The sequence below is a fragment of the Miniopterus natalensis genome, chromosome 4 (genome assembly GCF_054644295.1).
Source record: "Miniopterus natalensis isolate mMinNat1 chromosome 4, mMinNat1.hap1, whole genome shotgun sequence".
NCBI classification, from domain to species: domain Eukaryota; kingdom Metazoa; phylum Chordata; class Mammalia; order Chiroptera; family Miniopteridae; genus Miniopterus; species Miniopterus natalensis.
In genome coordinates, this window is record NC_142084.1 from 25,352,530 (window position 1) to 25,377,037 (window position 24,508).

Below are 24,508 nucleotides of genomic sequence, written 5' to 3' on the forward strand. Positions count from 1 at the left end.
CCACTCAGTAGGTTAACTATTTATTGAGCACTAGTAACATCCTAAGCACCACTGAGGATTTAGTAGTGAACAAAACACAAAGTCCTTATCCCCAAGGAGATTATGTTGGAAGAAAGGCACAGACAATAAACAGGTAAATAAGTACATAATATACCATCAAGTATTTACAAGTGCTATGAATTCAAAAAAATGGGGAAGAATTAACTGGGTGGAAAAGGGTGCTATTTTTGAAAGGGTGGTCCAGGAAAAGACTTACTCGGGAGAAACTAGCCCCAGGAAAGCTCAGACCAAGGGCGATTAGATCGGGGGAGAGGTATGAGGAAGAGTATGTCAAGATCCCAAACTCTGGGGAGTCTTTATTAAGACTGGTAGAGGCAGAAAAAGATAAATTTTGGAAAATACCACTAAGATGCCAAAGAACCCAAGCAGGTTAATTTCAGAAGAAAAAACTGAATGGAGAAGGAAAGGAGAACTCCAATATAGATCCAATTTGTGCTGTGGAGGAAGTATGAGGACGTTCCGAAAGGGACCCTCCACCACAGTCAGCGCAGGCTAGCCGAGTCGGCTGTGGTAGATCGCAAACCCAGAACTCCGTGAGAGGTAATGGGAGGGCCAAGTCCTGCAACCCCGCAAACTACCGCGAAGGGGGCGGGGCAAGGGCCGGGACCCTGCCAAGTCAGTACCTTTCTCTGACGGAGGGGCACTGCCTCGATGAGGTCCATAGCCAATTCCATCTCAACCAGATTGTGCCGCGCCGACTTGGCGTGGTCCCAGGGATGTCGGATGTGGGAGCTCCGAGCAAAGAGAGGGGAATCGCGGAACCGTCACCTCGCCGGCCGTCACTGCCAGGCCCCTTGCCTCAGGAACCCAGGCTGCCTCACCACTCGATTCGTAGCGCTGCCTTTCGTCGAGAATTCCGGTTAAGACGCCTCCGGTTAGCACTGTAACCGAACTTCCGCCTCTGGGTCATCACCTTAGTCTGGGCATCCCGCTGAATACCGCTCCCGCAACTCAGACCCCGCGCCTTCGCTTCCATCCCCCGAAGTAGGAAACGCCTCCCCGCGGGCACGCGCAAGTCTTCACAGGCTTTCTGGGAAATGTAGTCCTCCCCCCACCGTAGGAATACAATGCTGATTACTACGACTCCCAGAATGCAATGTGCGGGTGCGCCTGCGTACAACGCTCAGCAAGTTCCTTTTCTCCGCCCCCTTTCATGACTTCATCAGGAGGCGGAGTTTAGTGTCTCCATTTTTTTCCAGCTGCTTTTGCCCTAGGTATGGCGACTCCTCGCCCTCTGACTCCAGAGGCACCCTTTGAACCATCGCAGCCCCCAGTCATTGAGGGTTTCAGCCCCAGTGTCTATGGCAATCCGGAAAGCTTCAAGGAAAAGTTCCTTCGCAAAACTCGCGAGAACCCAATGGTACCCTTAGGTAAGCGGGTACTGACGGAACTGTAAATGGACAGGACAGTGCTTTCGGGGAGAATGAAATAGGGAAGGACCAGGGACGCCAGGGGGACACCCGAATGGGGATGGACCAGAGATTCGGCGAAGAGGCCGGGCGGTGAGGGGCGAACCTGATTGGCGCAGGAGCCGGGCGGGATTCGGTGGCTGGGATGGGGCAGATTCTGTAACTCCCGGGACCCTGCCGGGACCAACACCCCCTACCTCTTTCCGCCCCGGTCACCAGCACCCCCACCCCCACCCGCTCCCCCACCTCCCAGCCCCCCACCCCCAGTCTGAGATCTCGACCCGGGAGAAAGAAGGCCCGAAGCGGGGAGTGGTCTCTGGGGCCGACCTGCCGCCCCAGCTTGGTTTGTGCCTTCCTCAGGCTGCCTGGGCACGGCCGCCGCCCTTACCTACGGCCTCTACTGCTTCCACCGGGGTCAGAGCCACCGCTCCCAGCTCATGATGCGCACCCGGATCGCCGCCCAGGGCTTCACCGTTGCAGCCATCTTGATGGGTCTGGCAGTGTCCGCTCTGAAGTCTAAACCCTGAGCCCGAGGCCGGGCCTTGAAGGCTCCGCGGAGATCGTCCCCAGTCCCAGGAGCAGCCACCGGTCCTGCCAACGGACTTATTCCCGCCTCTCCCCTGACAAGCCCCTGTGTCAGTGGGGGAAGAAGTGGCCAACTGAGTAACAGATTTTTTTCTGGAATCTCTGGTTCGGTTCCCTTTGGGTGTTGCATACTTCTGTTTCCGCCACACTTTCTCCACTCCCTACATAATAAACTCTAATCCACTTATAGTTTCATGAATTCTTAATCTCACCCTCAAGGTTTTTGGCCTTTGATTTTAGGAGAAACAAACTAAAGACTGCAGTGGCCCTTAGAAATTATATGATCTCATATTCAAAAACTTTCAGCTTCTGGGAAATAGAGATTCCCAAGAGTGATAATATTTGGGAGGAGGGTGGGAGAGGGATCTTTCCAACAATTTCCCAACTTTCAGTAGAAAAACCTGCCTTCAGGTGAGGCTTGCCATGGTCCTGTCAGAGGCAGGGGTGTTGGCCTCCACTGTGCTGCTGCTCCTCACCCCACTCCCACCTCCCGAGACCACCTAAGACTCACTCCACTAGTCTTGACTGTCCTGGCATGGTTCTTGCAGCATCTAACAGATAACACCCACTTCTTGAGCACCCCGACACAGTCTAGATTTCTAAATGGATAACTGTATGACCAGGGTCAGCTAATTTGCTTGCCCTCCCTGTGGTCTCTCAGTGTGAGGAAAAGATTACAGTTGCAGAGCAGTACACTGTGGTGTCCCTTAGCCTCAAGATTCAAGGAACAGATATAGATTGGTGAGGACTATGGAGACGGTCACTTTTTGTAACTGCAGGCATTATTGTATCCTAAGAGATACATTGAATTCCTAACCCCAGTACCTGAGGTGTGACCTTATTTGGAAATAGGGTCTTTACAGCAGTAATCAAATTAAAATGAGATTAAGGTGGGCCCTAAGCCAATATGAGTGGTGTCCTTACAAAATGGGGGATATTTGAGCAAAGGCAACATACAGAGTACAGGCCATGTGAAGATGAACTCAGGATTGTACTGATGCATCTATAAGCCAAGGAATGCCTGAGGCAGCCAGAAGCTGGAAGACATGCTGAAACACATCCTTCCCTAGTGATGTCAGAGGACCATGGCCCTACTGACACCTTCATTCAGATTTCTGACCTCCAGAAGAGTGAGACAATTTCTGTTATTCTAAGCCAGGCTTTGTTATGATGTTCTAGGAAATTAATATGGCTGGCAATTAAATGTTTTAAAACTGTGCAGGTCACAATCTTTGGAATGTAACCTGTTTGCAACCCCTGCTGGACAGGAAGAAGGTGTGGTCACTGTTTATCCTAAATCCACACAGGGGCAAGCTGAAGGAGGGAGAGCAGTGGGCCCTCCACATGAAAAGGGCCCCAGCCATTCCCAAGGAAGGGGGTTTGGCAGAGGCTCCCTTCACCAGCCTCTCAGCCAGGCTTAGACGAGCCTCCACTGGGAACCTCTAGTCTTGCCTCTTCCCTCCTACTTCAAGCCCCATATCCTCTGGGAGCCTTGGTGTCTGACTGTATGATGAGAACGGAATTCCTATCACAGGCATGTTCAAAGACAGAAAAGATCAGGGTTGCAAAGCATTCTGTGAGAGGTGGTCTTTCTTCCTGGGAGTGGAGGCAGCATTAACAGCTTGGGATACCCACTTCAAGCTGGGAGCTCCTGGGTTTCCAAGGGAATGGCCTCATCTTCTCTCAAGGCCATGAAGCTGGGAAAGTTCTAGGACAAACTGAACCCTGACACCATTTGTGGCTTCCAGAGAAATGACAATGATAATAAATAAGTGTAAAAAGAGTTAACAACACACCCTTTAAGCCAAGAAAAAAATACATCAGGAGGGACAGTCACAATTTTGTGGACTAAGAGGTGGTGTGAGGGGCTGGGACTTAGGGCCAAGAGGGAATGAGGCTGAGGGGCGAGTGTTCCCTTCCCGGCCCCCCGGCAGATGGGGAGAAAGGTAGTAGGCTGTGTGGAGCAGCTGCTGGAGGCATTCCACCCCCTGCTCCAAGCAGCTGCTCCTCTGCCCTGACCCTGCCCATGCTCTGTGGCTCTGCTTGTGGCCGGCCCCTAGCGGGACAGTGGTGTCTGCTTCAGGGACATGAGCACAGAACGCAGGCGGGACACATCTTTGCACTGTTTGCTGCTCTTGGGGTTGAAGTCACACAGCTGGGCCACTTTCTCCCACTCTGTGCCTGGGGTTTCCTCCTTGGATTCCTTCACGAAAGCCTCCTCAGACGCCCTGTAGGTGGAGATAGGACAGAGGTCTCAGAGCTGTCTGCCTTTCCCCTGAATCAGTGATGCTCTGCTCCCACTGAGCAAGGCTTCTTCATCCATCCTACTCTGGGGTACTTTGTCCAGAGGTCTCCTCCCCAGCCCTGTGCCCTCTGACCCCCAGGAAAAGCCTTGGCATCAGAAGAAGCCTAGTTTTGTCCTGCCTCAGGACCTCTGCACATGTCACCTGTCCCAGGAATGCTCTTCCCCCAGACCTGCTCCTCATGGCTTTTTTCTTGTCATTCAGGACTGAGTGCAGACCTCACCTCCTCAGAAAGGTCTTCCCTTGCCACCCTAGCTCAAGTTTCCTCCTATCCCTTTTCCACCCCTGCCCCAGCCTAGGCACTCTCTGGTCATTACCTCTCCATCAAAAGTTCCCCACCTGGGGTTCCTGGCACCTAATGGCCCTTGGAGGGAGGAACTTCTGTGGTACCTCAGCCAGCGACTAACAACATAACTGAAGTACTGGGTTCAGCATTGTCTCCATGTTTTGTGGACCCTGTAAGTGTTCTCCAGAAAAGGGTTGTGGTCAAACACTAATAGAAAACTCAGTTAAAGGGGATCTTCAAAGCCAGACTTTCAAAGCCTTTCATGTGCTAATGTGCATCAGTGGAATAGTGATGGAGCCAGAATCCAGCATATCCCCAACATGTTTGATGGCAGAGGTCTTTTTAGCCCAGAATAGCTTATCTGTGGAGCCATAGCATGGCGACCGCTCCATTCATTTAAGTCTTTGCTTTTGTTTGGAGTCAAGTTAGGGTGACAACTGGTAGCTTCTCCATTAGAAGCTCTAGCTGACAGGTCTAGAAGCCACTGATCCGGGAACAATGGAGAGACAAAGTATTGTACATACAATTTAGTGGATGAAACCTAAATGTAGGTGTTATTAAGAGAAAGACAACAAATGATTCTTAGGTAGGAGGGCCGGATCTGTGTCCTGTTTGGCTATCAATGATCCCCAGAAAGCCGCTTTCTCCTTGGAAGCCCCCTCTAACATCTCAAACATGACCAGGCACTGGCAGATGGTTGGGAGTTCTACAGTTGGTCCACAGGCTGCGCCACAGATGATCTGGCCTGTGATCCGGTAACCTGGCCCCTCCATACTGATCTTGCTTACGAGCTGTGTGCTCATTACCTAACCTCTAAAGTGAGGATCAGAGCCTCCACCTTGGTGATCTGAGTGGCCTGAGAATCTAAGGAGATCGTAGGTGTGTGCAAGTTTGGGAAGATGTTTACTGCTGTGCAGAGTCGGATATCCGGGGGGCTGAAGAAAGCTTTCCTAGGAGCTATCCTTCTGGGTCAAGAGGCTCCCGCTAACCTTGCAGCCCTAAGTGCAGTGGGTGGTCTTGCAGCATGGGCATCACCACGGAGCTTGTTGGAAATGCATAATCATGGCTCAACTCAGTCCTACTGTATCAAAAACCTCATTTTAACTAGATCCTCTGGTGATTTTCACAGGCACATGGATGTCTGAGAAGTGCCGGTCTGCACTCTCCCTCTTCAGGACTCCCTTGTGTGCTCCTTGGACCATTTTCTGGGCTGAAACAGGAGCACTAACCAGCCCCAGCACCAATGTCCCTCTGCCATCCCCACTGTTCTGCTTGAAATCTCCTGTGGCTCCCCGCTGCCTTCAGGATCAAGTCCCAGCTTCTTGGCATGGCACATCAGGCATTTTTGCAGCTAGCCCCAAGCTGACCTTCTCCAGCCATCCCTGCCTCCATGGCCCGCAGCTATGGGCTGCTAAGTATGTCCTATCCCATCACGTTTGCTCCAGCAGCTGCTTCTACCTAGGATGCCCTTCCCCTCTTCTCACCCTCCCCACCCAGTCATTCCTCCTCCCGCTTTATGGTCCAGCTACAAGTCCTGCATCTCAAACCTGCCCTGGCTCTCACAGCAGAAGGTGGCTTCCAGAGCTTTGTGTATCCTTCCATGCAGATCTTATTACCACACATGCCCAACTGTGAGCAACTTGGGGGTACAGACCATGTGTGTCTTATTCCTGTTTGACCAGAAACTGGCACTGGGTAAGTACCCATGAGGACTGGACCAGGAAAGTGGATGGAAGGTAGGAGTGAAAGGCTGTTACTCTGGGGTGTCCTGGGCTCTGTGAGAGAAGAGTTAGCCAGACAGGAAGCATCAGAGGCTTGCCAAGGGTGTGGCCAGCATGGGGAACAGCCAATACTTGGCCAACCTCACACACTCATCACTGCATTTTTCCCTTCAGCTTCACAATCCCTAACACAACCCTAGGTGTCGCTGTCAACCAACTGAGGTGACATGAGAGGGAACCTCTGCAGTCTCCGGTCTAGATTAGTCACAGTACCAGCTAGATCTCAAACCAGGAACACATGTGAGGGCGCTGTGGCAGTCAGGGCCGGGGTCATGGCCAAATCAGGTAGAAGCTCTAAGGAGGAGCGGTGAACTCGGGGGCAGCAGAAGGGGATTGGTGTGCTCCTAGCTCTCTTCTTTGTACCTCCAGAAACTGGCACTCAGTGTTTGCTTTGTTCAACAGAAGACCTCTTCGCCCTACCTCCCACCCCCAGGAGGTAGGGTGAAGGAGCTGGGCTCCTTCTTTGGGAAGGAGCTGGGCTGCTTTGCCATTCATCCCTCCCACCCAGGCATGGCCAGCGCATTCTTTTCTCTGCCTGGATTTAGCAAAGCTGCCTCCACACAGAATAGACCTCAATGAGCATTTGCTGGAGTGCTGGAGGTGCTGCACTGATTGGGGATTCACCTCCAGCTCTGGTCATTGCCCACCCCCTCGCCCAGCCGCACTCTTATACCCCACAAGCAGGAGACTCAAGAAACTGTGCCAGCCACACAGGGGCCTCGCCCTCTCCAGCTCCCCCAGACCGAGGAGCAGAGGAGACACACGTACACGTAGCCGATGATATCAGCATCTGGCTGCTGGTAGAATGCTTTGTCAGCGATCCTTAAGGGAAAGGGGTTAGGTGGGGGAAGACGAGATGGCAAGACAGACAGACAGGCAGAGGGTTAAAGAGAAAGAGAGACAGTGTTAGTACCTCCAGGTCGAGAGGTGTTAGGAAGCACAGCTCTGGAAGGCTCAGCAACTATCCACAGTCCAGAGAGGAGAGCGGGGTCTTCCACCCACCCACCCACCACAGTGCCTTTTCTAAAACTCAGCCCTGACCATGATACTCCTCCTGTTCACAAACCTTCAGTGGCTCCCCACCACCCATGTCTGCCCAACACAGGTGACCTTGCTCCCACCACTCCCTGCCTCCCTGCTGCCCCAGACACAATGTTCTTGCTTTCTTATCACTCTGTCCCCCAGTCTAGATTTCCCTCCCCCACCCCTGCCCTCTTTTTCCTGATGAACTCCTAATCATCCTCCAAAGCCCAGTTGCCCAGACACAAAGGTTCTTCCTCTCACAGCATCCCTTGCTTCCTCCTGCAGAGGCCCTGCTGTTGAGTTCAGCTGGGCATGTATTTCTCTCTGAGCTCTTAGAATACATCTTGGGTCCTTCTCATCTATCTTCCCAGTGCCCAGCCCAGAGCCTGGCATGCAGCAGCTTCCTGAACACAAGTGTGAAAGTTTCCCAGAGCAGGCTTTTCCCTTCCTGGCAGGCCTGGTACTTTGAAGGGCACAGCCTCAAAGGCTGGGCTGCTGAGCCACATCTCAGAAATGCTCTGAGACCATTCCCGCAAAGGAATTCTCTGGTGGCATCTGCTGTCTTTGCCTACTCAGCATTCATCCACCTTCTTCCAGAAAGGGCACCCTGATGGTCCTGATGGTCCTTTGCAGGATCAGGCTGCCCCCAATTCAGTCCCTGTGGTTTGGGTAGGACTGACCCCATGTACAACCCAAGAAACGGGACTGTTAACTAAGCTGGGTCCATCAGAGAGGCCCAGTGACTGGCCCAGACCCATGTTTGATCAATGAAGGTCAGGTCAAGGACTTATGCTGAAGCTATTGGGAGCAAGAGGCTATTTTATTTTCATTGAAGTTGCCAAGTAAATAGAGCAGAAGCCTGGAGCTGCTGGTAGCCGCCTTCACCCCCTTCCCAGGGGTATGTGTCCAGGAGTGAAGGCACCATAAAGGAAAGAAGAGCTTAGAGACAGTAAAAGTGGGTGGCAACTGACTTTGTTTCAGCCCCTGAGCCCACTGCGCCTGCCGTCCTACCCCTGCCTTTCCAGTTATACAGGCCACTCATTTCCTTCAGTGCTGTAGCCACTCTGGTCAAAGTGCTACTAGCAACAAAACCCTGTACCCAGATTGGCTCTTCACTCCCAGCCAGGCCTGTGCTCTCTGTGACACTAACCATGGCCACAGAGGGCCTAGGCCTAGCTATTTGGCCCCAGCACAGTTAGGCTCACACCCCAGGGACCTGGGGCCTCTTCTGCTGACCGCAGAACTTGCTTCTCTCTGTTGCGGTGAGGAGGGGAGAGCGTAACAGTGTGTCAGCTCTCAGAGTCCAGGGCTCTGAACTCCACAGGCAACTAAGGAAGTAGTCCTGGGCATTTCAGCTTCTCCTTCCTCCGTGTTCTTGCCACCAAATCACCCAATCTCAAGAAACCTTAATACCAAGGTTCCCTACTACCATAGCCCCTTCCTGTCCCCCTAACCCCCTCATGTCCCCCTAGCCCCCTCCTGCCTCCATAGTCCCCTCCTGTCCCCCTACCCCCTCATGTCCCCCTAGCCCCCTCCTGCCCCCATTGGCCCCTTCTGCCCCCCTAACCCCTCCTGCCACCATAGACCCTTCCTGTCCCCCAGCCCCCTCTTGCCACCATAGCCCCCACATGGCCCCATAGCCCTCACATTCCCAAAGCATCTGTTACCGGTTGTTGATCTTGTTCTTTTCAACTTGTTCACTCTGGCGCTGGTTCCATTCCTCCAGGTCCTTCTTGGCCTTCTCCCGCCACTCCTGTTCTGTCACCTTGGAGGCGGCGTCTGCAACCCCAACAGGAGAATAAGTGGCGGCTTTCCAGCAGGGACACGAGGAGCCCAGCTGCCCCAGCTGCTCTCCCCTCCTCCCCCCGCGCCCATCCCCACACACTTCCCACATTCCGGGGGGCATATGCCTTGAGGTTTCCCCACCCCTCGCCATGTCCCGAGCAGCCAACCAGCCTCAGCCCTGCCCTCACCCAGCTCTTGCAGCCGTTTCCTCTGCTCCTCTCTCCATTTGCGGATGCTCTCGGGCTCCTGTGTCAGCCTGTCAGCCTGGGCAATGGCAGCATAGCCTTCCGCTGGGCCGTTGGCCTCCTAGGACGCGAACACACAGCCGTGCACCCGGGCCATCCACCCGCCCCTCGGTCTCCGCTGCCCAAGGGTCAGGAAACCCCCTCACATTCTTTCTTTTTCTTTTTTATTGAATTTTTTGGGGTGACACTGGTTAACAAAATTCTATAGGTTTCAGGTGCACAATTCTACACACAGCATCTGTGCACTGTATTGTGTGTTCGCCACCCCTACTCAAGTCTCCATCCATCACCACTTATTTATCCCCCCTTTTTTTGTGGAAAAGCAAGAATTTATTGACCGCAGCAAAAACACATGTAGGACAATGAAACAAAGAAAGGCATAGAAGCAACAGGAGGGCCTAGGCCAGGCTGCTTTGGCTCACTGAGAAGTCAGGGAAAAGGGGGCCTTGGAGACAGATTCAAGGGGTTAGCCCAGGACAAGCTGCCACTGCCCATTGCTCCCCTGGTTGCAAGTCCCCTAGGGTCCCTTAGAGTTTAGAAGATACGTGCCTATGGGGGAAGGAGAGGGAAGAGAATGGCATGGGCGAGCTCCCTGAGGGGACAGTGCCCACTGTTATTTTATTTATTTTTCGTTTTTTTTAATTGATGTTTAGAGAGAGGAAGGGAGAGGGGGAGAGAGAGAAGGAAAAAACATCGATGTGAGAGAGACACATCAACTGGTTGCCTCCCACATGCGCCCTGACCGGAGCCAAGGACTGAGTCCACAACCAAAGTACATGCCCTTGGCCTGAATCAAACCCAGGACCCTTCAGTCTGAGGGCCTACGCTCTAACCAGTGAGAAAACTGGTCAGGGCTGGTTTCAAACCATAAAACAACTTCAAACAACCTCATATCTCAAACAACCTCATACCTACTGTCTCCTTTGCACTTGCTGTGCCCTCTGCCAGCAACTCTTCCCTTTGTGTGACCCTGGGCAAATAAGAGTACCCACACCTTAGGCTTGATATAAGAATGAAATAAGTTAGCCCTGGCCAGTGTAGCTCAGTTGGTTGGAGTGTTGTCCTATGCACTGGAAGGTCGAGGGTTAAATTCCTGGTCAGGGCACATACCTAGGTTGTGGGTACAATCTATGTTTCTCTCTCTCCCTTCCTCCCTCTGTAAAATCAATTAAAAAACAAACAAAAAAAACACACAGCCTGGCCAGTGTTGCTCAGTGGTTGAGCACAGGCCCATGCTCCAGGAGGTCCCAGTTCAATTTCCAGTCAGGGCATATGGCTCAATCCCCAGCAGGGGGTGTGCAGCAGGTGGCCAATCAGTGTTGACGTGGATGCTCCTATCTCTCTTGCCCCCTCCCTTCCTTTCTTCCTAAAATCAATAAAAACATTTTTTAAAAAAAAAGTACATATGTTTAAAAACACACAAAACCCCTAAAATGTTATTTTAAAAAAGAGAATGTAATAACAAAACATAAAGAACTTCTAACACTTCTTGGCACACAGTGAATCCCTGTGTTCCTATCACTAAAGCCAGTCTCTGTAACTGTTTTATTTACCCAATAATACATACACAGTCCAAAATGACCTCACTTTATATTTACTTGTCCATTGTCTGTCTCCTCCTTTAGAATGTCACTTGATGACAGGGATCTTATCTGTCCTGTTCCTTGCTGTGTCCTCAGCACCTAATACAGTGCCTGGCACATAGTAGATACTCCATAAATATTTGCTGAGTAACCAAGCAGCCCTGAGATAGGCAGGATGGCCACGGCTAGGAATGTGGTAAAGAACTTGGACTCTGCAGCCAGAGTGTCTGGGTTCAAATCCCACTTACTAGAGGGCAGGGCATTTAACCTTGCTGGGCCTCAGTTTCCTCATCTGGAATGGGAATAAGAATAAAACTATCTCTGAGAACAGTTGTGAGGATTTGATACAACAATATTTGTAACACATTTAGAAGAGTGAATGGTAGTTAGTGTTATTATTATTCCCATTTTATAGAGAAAGAAACTGAGGCCAGAAGAAATGGCATGATGTAGTGGCAGGGTCGGGGCCAAAGTCTAGGCCTCTGCCTCTTAGACCAGGGCTCTGCCCACTTCTCCACCCCTCCTGCCAGAGGCAGGGACTCCAACAGTTGGGGTTGAGAGCCCAGTAAGGATGTGGCTCCCTCTGGTCTAGACAAGCCTCTTTTTTTTTTTAATCCTCACACGAGGATATTTTTCCATTGCTTTTCAGAGTGGAAGGGAGAGAGAGAAACATCAATGTGAGAGAGACACATAGATTGGTTGCCTTTGCCTACAGAATGCGCCCTGACCCGGGCCGGGGATCGAGCCTGCAACCCAGGTACGTGCCCTTGGCCTAACTGAACCCAGGACCCTTCAGTCCATGGGCCAACACTCTAACCACCGAGCCAAACTGGCCAGGGCTAGCCAAGCCTTTTACGATCCAGCCCCATCTCCCGCCACTCCTGCTCTGGCACTCAACTCGCCCTAGGCATTCCAGTCTGCACACATCCCACCCACTCCTGTGACTGCCTTTGCTTTCAGCCTGAAATTGTCTTCCCAGCTGAAATTCCCTTCTCCAGCTGATGAAATTGTACTCGATCCCACGACCTTCAGTCACAAGCTCTGAGATAGTTCCCAACCCCAAGCAGATTTCGTACCCCTTCCCCTCTGCTCTGTCACAGTGGTGTAAGTCTCCTGCTGGACCACGAACTCCCCAGGGCAGGGCGGGACCTTGTTTGTAGCTTCTAAACCCCCCCCCCCATTCTGTCCTTTCATAGCTCTAGTGCTCCTCCCTCAAGCACTCAACAAAACTGTCCTGAAATGGCCGGCCGGGCGTGGCTCAGCGGTTGAGCATCAACCTAGGATCCAGGAGATCACCCTTCGATTCCCAGTCAGGGCACATGCGGGGTTCGATCCCCAGTCGGGGTGTGCAGGAGGCAGCCGATCAATGACTCTCTCATCACTGATGTTTCTATCTCTCTCTCTCCCTTCCTCTCTCTGAAATCAATAAAAATATATTTTAAAAAAAACACCCCAAAACTGTCATGAATAGACCTAGCCGATTTGACTCAGTGGTTAGAATGTTTAGAGCTTCAGCCTGTGGACTGAAGGGTCCCAGGTTCGATTCCAGTCAAGGGCATGTACCTCGGTTGCAGGGTTGCAGGCTCAATCCCTGGCCCTGGTTGGGGCAACCAATTGATGTGTCTCTCTCACATCGATGTTCTCCACCACCCCCCCCCCCCGGAAAAGCAATGGAAAAAATATCCTTTGTGAGGATTAAACAAACAAAAACAAAAAACCTGCCATGAATACCGGTGTCATTCAATGTCTTCTCCCCATGTAACTGTGCTCACCACTGTCCTGGGCACAGTCAGTGCTCAGTAAGTGTGACTGTGTGGACGAAGGTCCTGGAGCCAGGTTCAGAGGAGGTGCTTTGTAAGCGTTTGCCCAAGGGGTGCAGGCAGCCAGGGTAAAGGAGCACAAGCCAGCCTCCAGCGGTCTGGGGAAAAGGAGGGGCAGGCCCAGGGCCTGTGGTGTAGCCTGGCACCTCTGGTGTGGCCCACCCTTGGGTGGGGCACCCTGGGTGGAGCCCTTAGCCCTCTTTCCAGCACAGCACTCCACTTCAGTTTAGAGTGTCACAGGACATCCCAAGGGGCCTTTCCAGGGCCGGAATCTAGAGAACACAAGTGGATCACTGCTGTTGGGTGAGCCCCACCCTGTTTACTTGTGAAAACAGCCCTGCCCTGGGGCCAAGCTGCCAAGATCCCTGCCCGATCCTATACAAGTCCCATCTGCAGACTACTGCGGTCTCTTCTGCGACTGTGTCAGTCCCTGTGCTGTATTTTATCTTCTTCGTGGTACCTATCACAATCTGAAATGACAGGTTTATCTAGAGTTCACTGTCTCTCTCTTCCTTCCATGAAAGTGAGCTCCTTGAAAACAGACTGCCCGACTGCGTACAGTATCCAGAACACGGAGGGCCTGGCTGTAAGGGGAGTTCGAGAACATTTATTGAATAAATTAACACGTTCAGGCTTGGGGACAGGGGTGAACAAGACAGCCCATCAGCCGGGAGCTTGGTAGGGGGAGTCCCTCACAAATAAGGACCATGGTTGGGATGCGCTGTGACACAGGTCAGGGTAAAGAAGGCGAACAAAGAAAGGCATGACCATTCTAGCCTGAGGGCAGAGTAGGAAGGGAGATGGGGGAAGGGCATTTTATACCAAGAGCAGTATATGGGGCAGGTGCCTTTGGGAACTCTGAGTGCAGAGGTGCCACCAGGTACGGGGGAGGTGGGGGTGGGAGAGGTGGGCTAGAAGGATCCTCTGGCAGGAGTCTTGCCCTACTTGCCCTTTAGGATCTACCATCTCCCCAAAGCCTGCCCTACAATGAAGACTCCCAGGTTACAGAGCTTTAAAACTGGCAGAGAACTTGCAATTAAACGGTTCTCTTTTATCTTTACCACCCCACATGGTGGGTTTTATTACCTTTGCTTTACAGGTAGGGAAAGTCTAGCACCAAAGTCCAAAGGTCATTCAGCCAGGAAGTGGCAGAGCCAGGATTCAAACTGAATTTCTGGGTGTGAACATAGTGGCCACATAGTAGCCAGGAGGGACCAAAGTCATTTCTGTTTCACATGATTTGTGTGCCTACTTTTTGTCTCCCAGATAAAACTATCTTCCCAGGATTAGAGCCTGTGCCCTCCCTCCCCCTGCTCCATCCCCCATCTCTCTCTCATGCGTCCTGGGCTTGCTCTGTCCTGGGCTTGCTCTGGCTAGGCCAGGAATTTATAAGCTTCCTGGGCTGCAGAGTACTTTTCTCCACAGACCCTGTGGGGACTGCAGGGAAGAGCCTCTAATCCCCATTTTACAAATGAGAGATCTGCTCAGAGCAACGACTAGTCAAAGGTTGCCTGGCTGGGAAAAACCAGAAATGAAGCCCAGGCTGTCTGACTCCATCCAGATTCTTCCCCCGAAGCCTGCCCAAGTCTGGGTGGGGGAGTAGCCTTGAAGAGCATTTGGACTCCTGGGTACTTCTCTCAGTACCTGGAGCAGCTGCACATCCAGAGGCACTACTCAGTGTGTTCCAAGCACATTGTGCCCTGAGGTGGCTGAGCCGCAGGCCTCAGGCCCTCCCTGGCTGAGCTGGGCCTGCCTCTGCCACTACTTCCCACGGGCAGTGCTGCCCACTAACATGCTCCGGCTGGCAGCTGTGCCGGCCCCACGCCTTGCACCTGCAGGCACACCAGCCCTGCACCTTTGGCCTCCTCAGGCTCCCCCAGCACTCCTCTCTCTGCAGTGGGCCCCAGGCTCTGGGCAAGCCCTGGACTGAGTGTCCTACCCTCTGCACCTTGGCACATGCTGTCCCCTCAGCCAGGACCACCCACAGCCCCCCTGGGCAGTCCACTTTCAATACCACCTCCCTGTGGCACTCCCTGACTTCAGTGCAGCACCTGGTTCAAGTCTTAGCTCTTCCCAGCTGTGTCGCCAGAGTGAGCTTTAACCCCTATGCATCCGCCTCCTCATCTGTAAAATGGGGACAGCGACAGAACCTGCATCGGAGGGATGTTGGGAGGATTAAATGAGTTGAATCACGTAAAGCTCTTGGGTAGTGCCTCGCACACGGTAAGAACCACCCTCAGCTCTTCATACTATCGGGTCTCTGAGCCCTTGCAGTCCTGCATGACCATCGCTTCTTCCCAGGTCTCTGTGCTCTGTCACAAGCGAGCTCTTTGAGGACAAACACACACTGGATTTGCCTCTACATCCACTGCCTCAGCACAGTGCGTGGCACTCCAGGACCATGAGCTGACTCAATGCAGGAGTGAGTGGCTGCCTGCAGAGGGATGCGGAGGGCGCAGGGACAGCCTGGGACACAGAGTCAGAGGGGCTGGGCTTGAGGTCTCTTCCTGCAACTCACTGGATGTGGGACCTTTGAGAGTCCCTTTCCTGGGCTTCTTGAGCTTCATCACCTGTCAAATGGGAGGGGCAACATCCCACTCAGGATGCGAAGTGGGGACGGTGTGTAACAAACGCCATGCAATCCTGTAACCTGTAGAGGATGTGCACGTGATAGGGCCAGCAGGCTGTGTGGCTCACTGTTGCCACGTGGCAGCCCACTATGTGCCGAGCCACACTGAACCAGGACCAGAGGAGCAGTGGTTGTCTGCCTACAACGTCCTGAGGAGCTGTTTGGCCCCACCTCTGCTGGTGAGTGGGGTGGGGGGAGTGGGTTACAACAGGGCTCTCCCCTCCCCTTTTTAAAAATACATCTTTATTGATTTCACAGAGAGGAAGGAGAGGGAGAGAGAGAGATAGAAACATCAGTGATGAGAGAGTTGTCATTGATCGGCTGCCCCCTGCACGCCCCCTGCACGCCCCCTGCTGGAGATGGAGCTGCAACCCAAGCATGTGCCCTGAACAGGAATCGAACTGCGATCCCCTGGATCCTAGGTGGATGCTCAACCACTCAGCCATGCCCGGCCAGGCAGGGCTCCTCTTTAATCACAGGAATGTCCCAGTGAGGAAAGCAGGTCAGCTGCCAGGAGGTTCGCAGCCTGAGAGGACCCACCAGTGGTTGCAGGATGCTCTGATCTCCTCCCATGCTGGAGAGCGAAGGGGTTGGGAATGGCCGAAACCAAAAAGCAGGAGGCACCAATCAGTTTAGCTCCCTGGCACCCCTCTCCTGCAAGACTCCTCTGCTGGACCCCACATGAGCATCTCCGTGGGCCACGTTGGCCAAGCCCACGCTGCAATTCCAGAGACAGCCAGGAGGATGAGGCATATCCATCTTTGGGATTTGCCAGCTAAAGCTAAACTAAGCTGAGCTGTTGATTCCTCTAAGTAGCTCAAAGGGGGATGAAGGGGGGGGAAGGGAGACAGTTTGTGCAGGAGGAGGGAGTGCTGCAGGGGCCTCCAACCCGTGCCCCTGGCAGTGCCAAATGGAACTGGAATAGGTGTGGGCAGGCTTATCCTTAGGCCTTGTTGGGGATCATGTTTGTAGCTGGACCCCCTAGTGGCTCACAGGCTGCCACAAAAAAACAACAAAAGTAGCAAGAAAGCTTTGCCCGGAACCCTTGAAAGTGTTGGTTGAGCACTGTCTCATGCACCAAGAGGTCATGGTTCAATTCCTGTCAGGGCACATGCCTGGGTTTTGGGCTCGATCCCCAGTAGGGGGCGTGCAGGAAGCAGCCTATCAATGGATGTTTCTGCTCTCATCGATGTTTCACTCTCTCTCTCCCTCTCCCTTCCTCTCTCTCTCCAAAATCAATAAAAACATATTTTTAAAAAAAGAAAAGAAAAATAAAGTGTTGGGCACCTGAGGCTTTCCTCGCCCTGTAGCACAAGCCAGATCCTGCTCTGTGTTCAATTCTAAAGAAAGTCGGCGGGGGCGGGGGGGGGGGGGGGGAGGCTTCCACGGGAGACCTGCCTGGGTAGTCCAGCTACAAGGATGTAGTGCAAAGGGCACCAGAGCAGGGACAGGAGGTCTGGATGGACCTGGCTTCTGAGAGATGGGCCTCATCTGTGAACCCTTCCTGCCTGTAAGGCTTCTAGGATGGCATGGATGTGAAACAATTTACAAAGAAACACACCTGGGGTTATTATGGGGACCAGTGAGCATAAGAGTTCACACTGAGATTGGGGAGGAGTCCTAGGGTTCCTCAGGTCCAACAAACACAAGGTAAGGCCAGAGGGTATGGAGGGAGAAGGCCTCAGATCCTAATCTATAGGAAGGGAAAATTATCCTCCTCATAATGTTCTAGCTACTTCTGCAGTTCCAAGTGTAGCTCCAGCTCCAGGTGCAGTTTAGGACACATACCACTGGGTCAAGCAAAGTCCTTTCGAGTGTGCCTTGGGCAGGGGCAGCCTGGGTCTCAATGATCTACCAAACTGATCAGAAGGCAATGCTGATTATTTGGGGCTCTCAGATCCATGGAGACACGATGTCCTAAAGCCCTAGAAACTGAATTTTCTAGCTTGCAGATAGTTGAGTAATTTGCCAGAAACAGGAATTGGCCAGTTTCCCTTTGTAAGGCACCAGCCCATTCTCTTATATAAGAAAGTATTGTTTATTTTCCCCAAGGATTCAAGAGGCCAGCTCCTCCACAGGGCGACAGCGCTGGCTACAGGTGCTCAGCAGCTCTCAGAGCCGCAGCTGAGCGGGCAAGGGTCTTTGACCCAGTCCAGTGGGAATTAAGGCTCATCCACTGAAGGCTTCGCTCCACCCAGGCATCTGGGGGGAATGAGGGGGAGGCAAAAAATAAAAGGGTCGTGGGGGTGAGGACTGTTGCATCTGTGGGGTCCTGGGGATACCATCTGTAGGCCAAATTCTCTAAGTCTAAATAATTTTTTTTAATTAAAGTATAGTTGACTTACAGTATTATATGAGTTTCAGGTGTACAAAATAATTATTCATCAATCTAAGTACTTTTAAAACAACTTATGTACAAATGAGGAGAGGAGGGTTAGGTGGGCCCAGAGAGAGACAGCCTTTAACTAGAAATGTCCTTTCTAGGTGTTTTGGTGTGTGCATGAGTGTGTGGTATAGGACCACTGTAAAGGATTTTTAAACAATGAAAGTAAAAGCCCTTCTCTTATCCCTCCCCAACCCCCACATCAAGGTTAACACTGATAATAGTTTGTACACATCCTTTCAGATATTTTGTGCAAACATATTTCTAAAATAAAAAGCAGTACCCTACTGTGCACATTATTCTGCAAGCTGCTTTTCCGTTTAATATACTGCGGGCATCTTTTCATCTCAATACAGAAAGCTCTGACTGCTCTTTTTAGCAACAGCATGGGTTTCCAATTTACCCAGCCAGGCCCCCAGTGTTGGATACTTCGGTGGTTTCCATTTGTCTGCTATTAAACATCATCCTGCAAATAATCTGGGGGTCTCCTTGTCCAGTTATTTCCTTAGGGAAAAATCTGAGAAGTGGAGTCTCTGAGTCAAAGGCCTGCCCAGTTACAGACGGCCACTCGGTTCAGCCTGGGAGGGGCAACGCGTGCAGGTCCCTGTGTTTCCTTCAGTCCATGCCAGCGTGGACCACTTTATCCCTCCCTCTGGAAGCAGGATATCACCATGAACAGACTGAGGCTACACCCCATCAATCCCTGTCTCTAATGGTTTTTACTTCTCATGTCCTTCTTCTACATGACAAAAAAAATGTCAAAACCTCTGTGTTGAACAGAAGACTGGAAGGAAGCCCTAATCTTACTGATGACGGAGCCACGAATTTGTGAGACCCAGGCTGTCAGTCCCTACTCTGCTAAGGTAGAATCTTGCTTACCTGAAACACATCTCCATTGATTGTGGTCCCCATGTCCTCAGAACCAGCTGGAAAGAGAACAAAGAGACAGCATTACTCACTGCTCAGCTTACAGCAAGCACGGAATTGTCCTACATTAGTGACTGTTCACACCTTCTCAAGGCCTTTATCACATTTGATTTTTCACCACAGCCTTGTGATGAAGTTGTTATCAACCCGTTTTATAGATTCTCCCACTGAGGCTCGGAGAAGCTATGTGATTGCCCAAGGTCATCCCGTCGGTAATAGCTCCTCTTCTATCTGAAATTGATTTACCCTCTGCTGCAGCTGGGAACGGCCCAGCTGTCCACCGAGCCTGTGCAGGCAGAGGCACTGCAGTCTCAGGGCGGCGTCTGCAAGGGCTAGGGAGGAGGCACCTTCGAGTCTCTGCTTGTCCCTGCGGTGCCTTGAGCAACTGCTCCACCTGGGAGAGCAGGAACCGCAGCCCCCGCCAGGCAGCACCTGCCCTATTTTTCCTCCTTCAGCCCCTCCCAGAAGGATTTCATTTTGCCCTCAACTATGACTCCTCCTGGTCCCTTTCCCTGACATCTGATTAGTCACAAATTCCTGTAGCTTCTGCTGAAACAGTGACCCTCAGAGTTGCCCTCTGCTCTTTGCCCCCTGCCCAGTCCCAGCCCTAGCTCTCACCCTGCTAGTAGCAAACACCTGGAGGGGCCCACCATGTCCTTTCCCTCACCACTGTCTTACCCAGAGCCCTGTAGTAAGAGTCAGAAACTATTTGTTGAATAAATAAATGCATTGAAAAATGAATGAATGGATGACTGGCTTTTGTTCCCTCAAAGGCCTCCCTGACTCCAGCTTCACCCACTCCCAACCACCTTTCAAACCAACGCCAGGGCTCAAAGTTGCCCTCTGCTCTCTGCCCCCTGGCCTGTTCCAGCCCTGCCTCTCACCCATACTGTATGCCCATAAAGCATATAGGTACCTATGTCATTCCTCTGATTTAAAATGTAATAAAAACAAACCAAAAAGAAATCCACTTCCTATGGACCACAGTGGCCTACAGGGCCTGCTCCTGCCTCTGGAACTCAGCAGGTGCTGTTCCCCCTGCCTGGAAGGCCTCCTTACCCATCTCCACATGGGGTGCTCCCTTCAGCCTCTGGTTGCCCTATTAGTGGCCTTCCCTGACCACCCCCGATATTTGCCGCTCAGGCACCTTGCCTCCCTGGCAGTATTTTCTCTCTAGCACTTACCACAGGCTGGTATGTTGGGTGTGTGCTTATCTTTCTTTCCCACTTGAATGGACCCTCCAATAGGGCAGGGAATTTGTTTTGTCCACTGCTGGGGCCCAACTCCTAGTGCCTGGCACATAACAGAGCCTCAATCAATATCTGTTGAATGAGGGCACATCAACCCTCGGACCACAGAACTTGAGAATCTTTACAATCGGGCCCTGTCCATTTTTTCCAGCCTCTCTGCCCACTAGTCCCTCCCACAAACCCTATTCTGGTTTCCTCCTTCCCTGAACACACCATCCTGTACCCCATGCCTTTCTTCCTGCTTCCCTCTCTAAAGAACGCTCTCAGCCCGGCCGGGTGTGGCTCAGTGGTTGAGCGTCGACCTAGGATCCAGGCGATAGGGTTCGATTCCCAGTCAGGGCACATGCCCGGGTTGTGGGCTCGATCAGTGACTCTGTCATCATTGATGTTTCTATCTCTCTCTCCCCCTCTCCTTTCCTCCCTCTGAAATCAATAAAGATATATTAAAAAAAAAAAAAAGAACGCTCTCAGATCCAGTCATTCTCCAAGACCCAGTTCATGAGTCACCACCTCTGGGAAGCCCTCCACTATTACTCCTACTTCCCTGGGTACTGATGGAAGGTCTCACTTCTGGGGTATCCCAGAATACTGTACAGCATCCCCCATCCTCTTATGCAATTATTTGTGACCTCTCAAGGGTCATGCACTCCTTTATCAGGCTCTGTATCCTACTCAGCTCCCAAAGGCTCCTGTACAGAATGGGTGAACAGTAAGTGTTGGCTAAATGAAAATTGAATTGCTCTTTGGGGGTTCACTGTTATCTGCAAGGCCTATCTGAGGCCTCTCAGAAACTGAAGTACCTCCTAGCAAAAAGCCACAGGAGGCCACATGAGATGACCACAGGTGGACTAGTATCCCTTTACCAGCCAGACAGAGCTGTGAGCAGCAACGACGCTGCTTTCAGCCTGGGGACTGACGGGAGGGACACATAATCCATGGAAATAATCCCCGGTTGATATAAATTATAATCAACTCTGTTTTCAGACTCAAACAGTGATTGATCCTGACCCAAAATGTCAGCCGGCATCCCTACTCATTCAGATAGGGCTTCTCCCGCCTGAGTGGCAGCATCTTTCCCCAGGGCATCTCCTCTACCAGGGCCTTACAGTACCAGAGTCCATTCAGGACAATGCCAGTCTGTGCACTTGGCCTCTCTGGAGTGGAAGTTGCACCACCCTACTCCACCCTGAGCAGTCCCAGGCTCTGGCCCCTCATCCACAGGCTCCAGGCCAACTCTGGCCTTCAGAAAGTCTCTCAGTCCCAGTCTCCCAGTCCTATGAGTGTTCCTCTGGAGATGAAGTTTCAGCCTCTTTGGGAACCCACACACACCCACACATAGAATTAGGAGTATTTGTTCCCACCATGCTTTCTGATTTGTCTATCGCACATTTATAATCATGTGTCCATAGTCAGAGGCCGGCAGAACACAGTAGCACAGCAGACACTGTCCCAGGCATAGCCTGTGGGTGTTGTTTCACTCAGATCCCTTACCCCTTTTGGAACGGGGCAGACAAGGTCCAGAACATTCCTGGGAGTTTACTGAGGCCCAGCAGGGGAAAAGAGCTTGCCAGGAACTGAGTAGGCAAGTCAGGGGCAGAGCTGGGCTGGGCGCTCAGCAATCTGGGTGTGAAAAAGTAAACCTTCTGGGCCCTACCCAAGGTGATGAATGGAAACAAAGTGTCCATTGCTCGGGCTGGCCACAGATCTAGCCCCAAAGGAGAGACAATGTGGCTCAGGCTCAGGCCTACACCAGACACCTCTTTCCCCAGGGGCACCAGGGACCCAACGTTAGAGCACTCAGCACAGGGGCATCATCTACGAGATGACACTCAAAGGTGCTGACTGGTGGCAGTGGTGGGAGCCAGCATCCGCCCAGCTCCCAGCAGGCCAAAGCACATGTTCCCAGTCCATCTCAGCTTCTGGCACTCTACGCTAGTCGGGGAAGATTACTTGCTCAGAACCATCTAGGCCTAGAAGGGCAGATCAATTCCATCCTGTCTGGCCACCTATTGAGCCACCATCCTACAGTACCTCCTGGATCCCCATACCCCACTCGGGAGAACAGCTGAGCATTTGCAGCTGTGGTGGGTGTGAGTCCGGGAGACCCTCAGCCGTGTCCCTGGTTCTCTCCCTGCCACCTCAGACATGTGGCCGATCTGTGCCCCACCCTTGCCAGAGAGGAACCTCCTATCCAGGCTGTCAGTCCTGAAGCCCCACTGTCTCGGGAGAGGCCATGACCTGCTCAACTCCCAGAGGCCCCTGACTGTACTCAACCTGACTTTTACCTGCTTCTCCCTCAGATGGATTTGACTTCGGCTCTTTTCAGCAGGGCCTCCCTCAGGCCAAGCCAGGCCGGGGAAGCTGACGGTCTCAAGGAAGAGGTGTGGACAAATGAATACTGGTGCACGAATGTGGACAGGCATTTCCCTGGAATTCCCTGAGATGTGTTAGGGTCTGTGCTGAGCTGCTGCTTCGGAAGACTTCCATGGCTGGTTGGGTAAGAAAAGACTCACTCCCTCCCTCACCCCCACATCCTATCACCTCCCAGGGTGACTGCCGAAGCATTTGAAAGAGCATGGAGCTCAGACTTGGGAAGCCTGGGACTGGATCAAATACCAGATCTGTCACTCACAGCTATGTGACTTTGGGCAAGATATTCAAGCTCTCTGGGCCTCCAGTTTCTTATATGTTACAAAAGACTTGTTACATTTCTCATAACAAGGGGCTACAGAGATGCTTCTCAAGCACGGGAACTGTCTTAGTCATATCTGTATCCCCTGTGGGCCTGGCATATCGTAGGTGCTCAGTAAATGTTGAATGAATACAAATATGACTATAAGGGGCCTTACTTGTAAACATTTTTTTTAAATATGGAAGCTATCACTTATTCCAACAGGCCCATAAACCCCCACCAAAATGACATTAATAGGAAGCAAGGGCTGTTTTGGATGCACCTATGAAGGTGATATCCACTTTTTTACTCAATATTTTAAAAAATTATTCTTTCGAGCCAGAACCACAGCAGGAGCATTGATAAACATGCTATTATAAGGAGCAGCCCCCAAAACCCTGAGTCTGAAACTAACCACAACAGCCCTGGACCACCTTTGGAAAATGCCAGAGGACAGGAGCACATTTGATCTAAGTCCATTATACCCTGGTGTCTAACTCAGAGTCAGGTGTGTAGAAGACAATGCAGTCAGGTGGAGAGGGCTTAGAGCCCGGCAGAAACAGGTTTAAATCCTTGCTGTGCCACTGACTAGTTGTTTCAACACTGTACTTTCTGAGCCTCGATTTTGCCATCTCTGAAATGGGTCTCACACTGTGTATAAAATGATTACATGTAAGTAAAATGCCTTGCCCCGTGACTGCAGGATGGCAGGTAGTCCCAAGGGAAAGTTTGGAAATTCTTGGAGCACCCAGTGTCCCCTGCCTTCCCAGCTGTAGGAGGAAGCTGGGTCTGAGGAGCAGACAGGTCTGCTGTACTCCCACACCTTCGGGGCTTAGCTGGGAGCCCAAGGCAGGCTACCAGGAGCTCTGAAGACACTCTCAGGGCTGCCCTGTGTTGGATTCCAGAGCCAGGCAGCGGCGGAACTGGCCTGAGGATGAAATGTCACGACGAATTCTTGTCCCGGGAGTACCGGGTCCACAGCCTCAGGCGGGGCCTCAGGTGGGGATCTCCAAGAAGATTCCTCCCCATTTCCCCCAGACCCTCCTCACAGGCACAGCCCCGGGCCCGCTCCCGGCTGGTGGGCAGCAGGCCCTCTGCACGCCCCCGCAGGGCTGGGAGGCCCCGTCTGCTCTGACCCTGTAACCCCCCCCCCCGAGAGCCCCGGGCCCCCCCCCGGGTCCCAGGCCACCGCGCTGACTCACCCCCACTCGCGGGTCCCGGCTGCGCGAGGGCAGCCTGGCCGCCGGCAGGTGCCCCGAAGCCGTCGTCATTCTCGATGCCCGCGATCTCACTCTCCTGCTGGGCCAGGAAGGCAGCCGCCGGGTCCTCCTCGGCCGCCTCGGGGGCCCCGCTCTCCGACGACGAGAAGAAGCCAAAGTCATCAGCCATTTTCCCCGCGTCCCTGCTGGAGCGTCCGCCCGGCGCTCGGCTCTGCCCGGCGCGTGCCCGGCGCTGCGCCCCGCGGCCGCGACCCTGTGCCCCGCGCGCCCCGGGAGCGAACCTCGGCGGAGACCGGCTCCGAGCGCGCAGGGGGCCCGCACTTCCTCCGCTCCGCGGGGCCGGCTCCCTGTCACTGCGCCGCGGGCGGGAGGAGCCGGGACGGGAATGCGGTGATGTCACCGGCCGGGGGGGGGGGGGGGGGGGCGCGGGACGGCCCAGGTCGCCTCCCCGCGGCCACAGGAGGGCGGCAGCGGGACGGCGGCGCAGCGCGCCCCCGCCGCCCGCGCGCCCCCGCCGCCCGCGCGCCCCCGCCGCCCGCGCGCCCCCG

At 52.8% G+C, this 24,508-nt stretch overlaps 2 protein-coding genes across 2 annotated transcripts; one reads left to right on the top strand and one right to left on the bottom strand.

Annotated features, from left to right (window-relative positions):
• The first annotated feature begins 1,148 nt into the window (after window positions 1-1,148).
• Window positions 1,149-2,243, top strand: HIGD2A (HIG1 hypoxia inducible domain family member 2A). Its single transcript, XM_016197081.2, has 2 exons — window positions 1,149-1,430; window positions 1,830-2,243. Exons 1-2 carry the CDS (start codon window positions 1,277-1,279, stop codon window positions 1,994-1,996), a joined length of 321 nt encoding a protein of 106 aa, XP_016052567.1. The 5' UTR covers window positions 1,149-1,276; the 3' UTR covers window positions 1,997-2,243.
• Window positions 2,244-3,823: 1,580 nt separating this feature from the next.
• On the bottom strand, window positions 3,824-24,178 carry CLTB (clathrin light chain B). Its single transcript, XM_016197080.2, has 5 exons — window positions 23,943-24,178; window positions 18,772-18,818; window positions 9,421-9,538; window positions 9,115-9,226; window positions 3,824-4,282 (listed from the first exon to the last, which is right to left on the bottom strand). Exons 1-5 carry the CDS (start codon window positions 24,127-24,129, stop codon window positions 4,111-4,113), a joined length of 636 nt encoding a protein of 211 aa, XP_016052566.2. The 5' UTR covers window positions 24,130-24,178; the 3' UTR covers window positions 3,824-4,110.
• Between the last annotated feature and the right edge of the window lie 330 nt (window positions 24,179-24,508).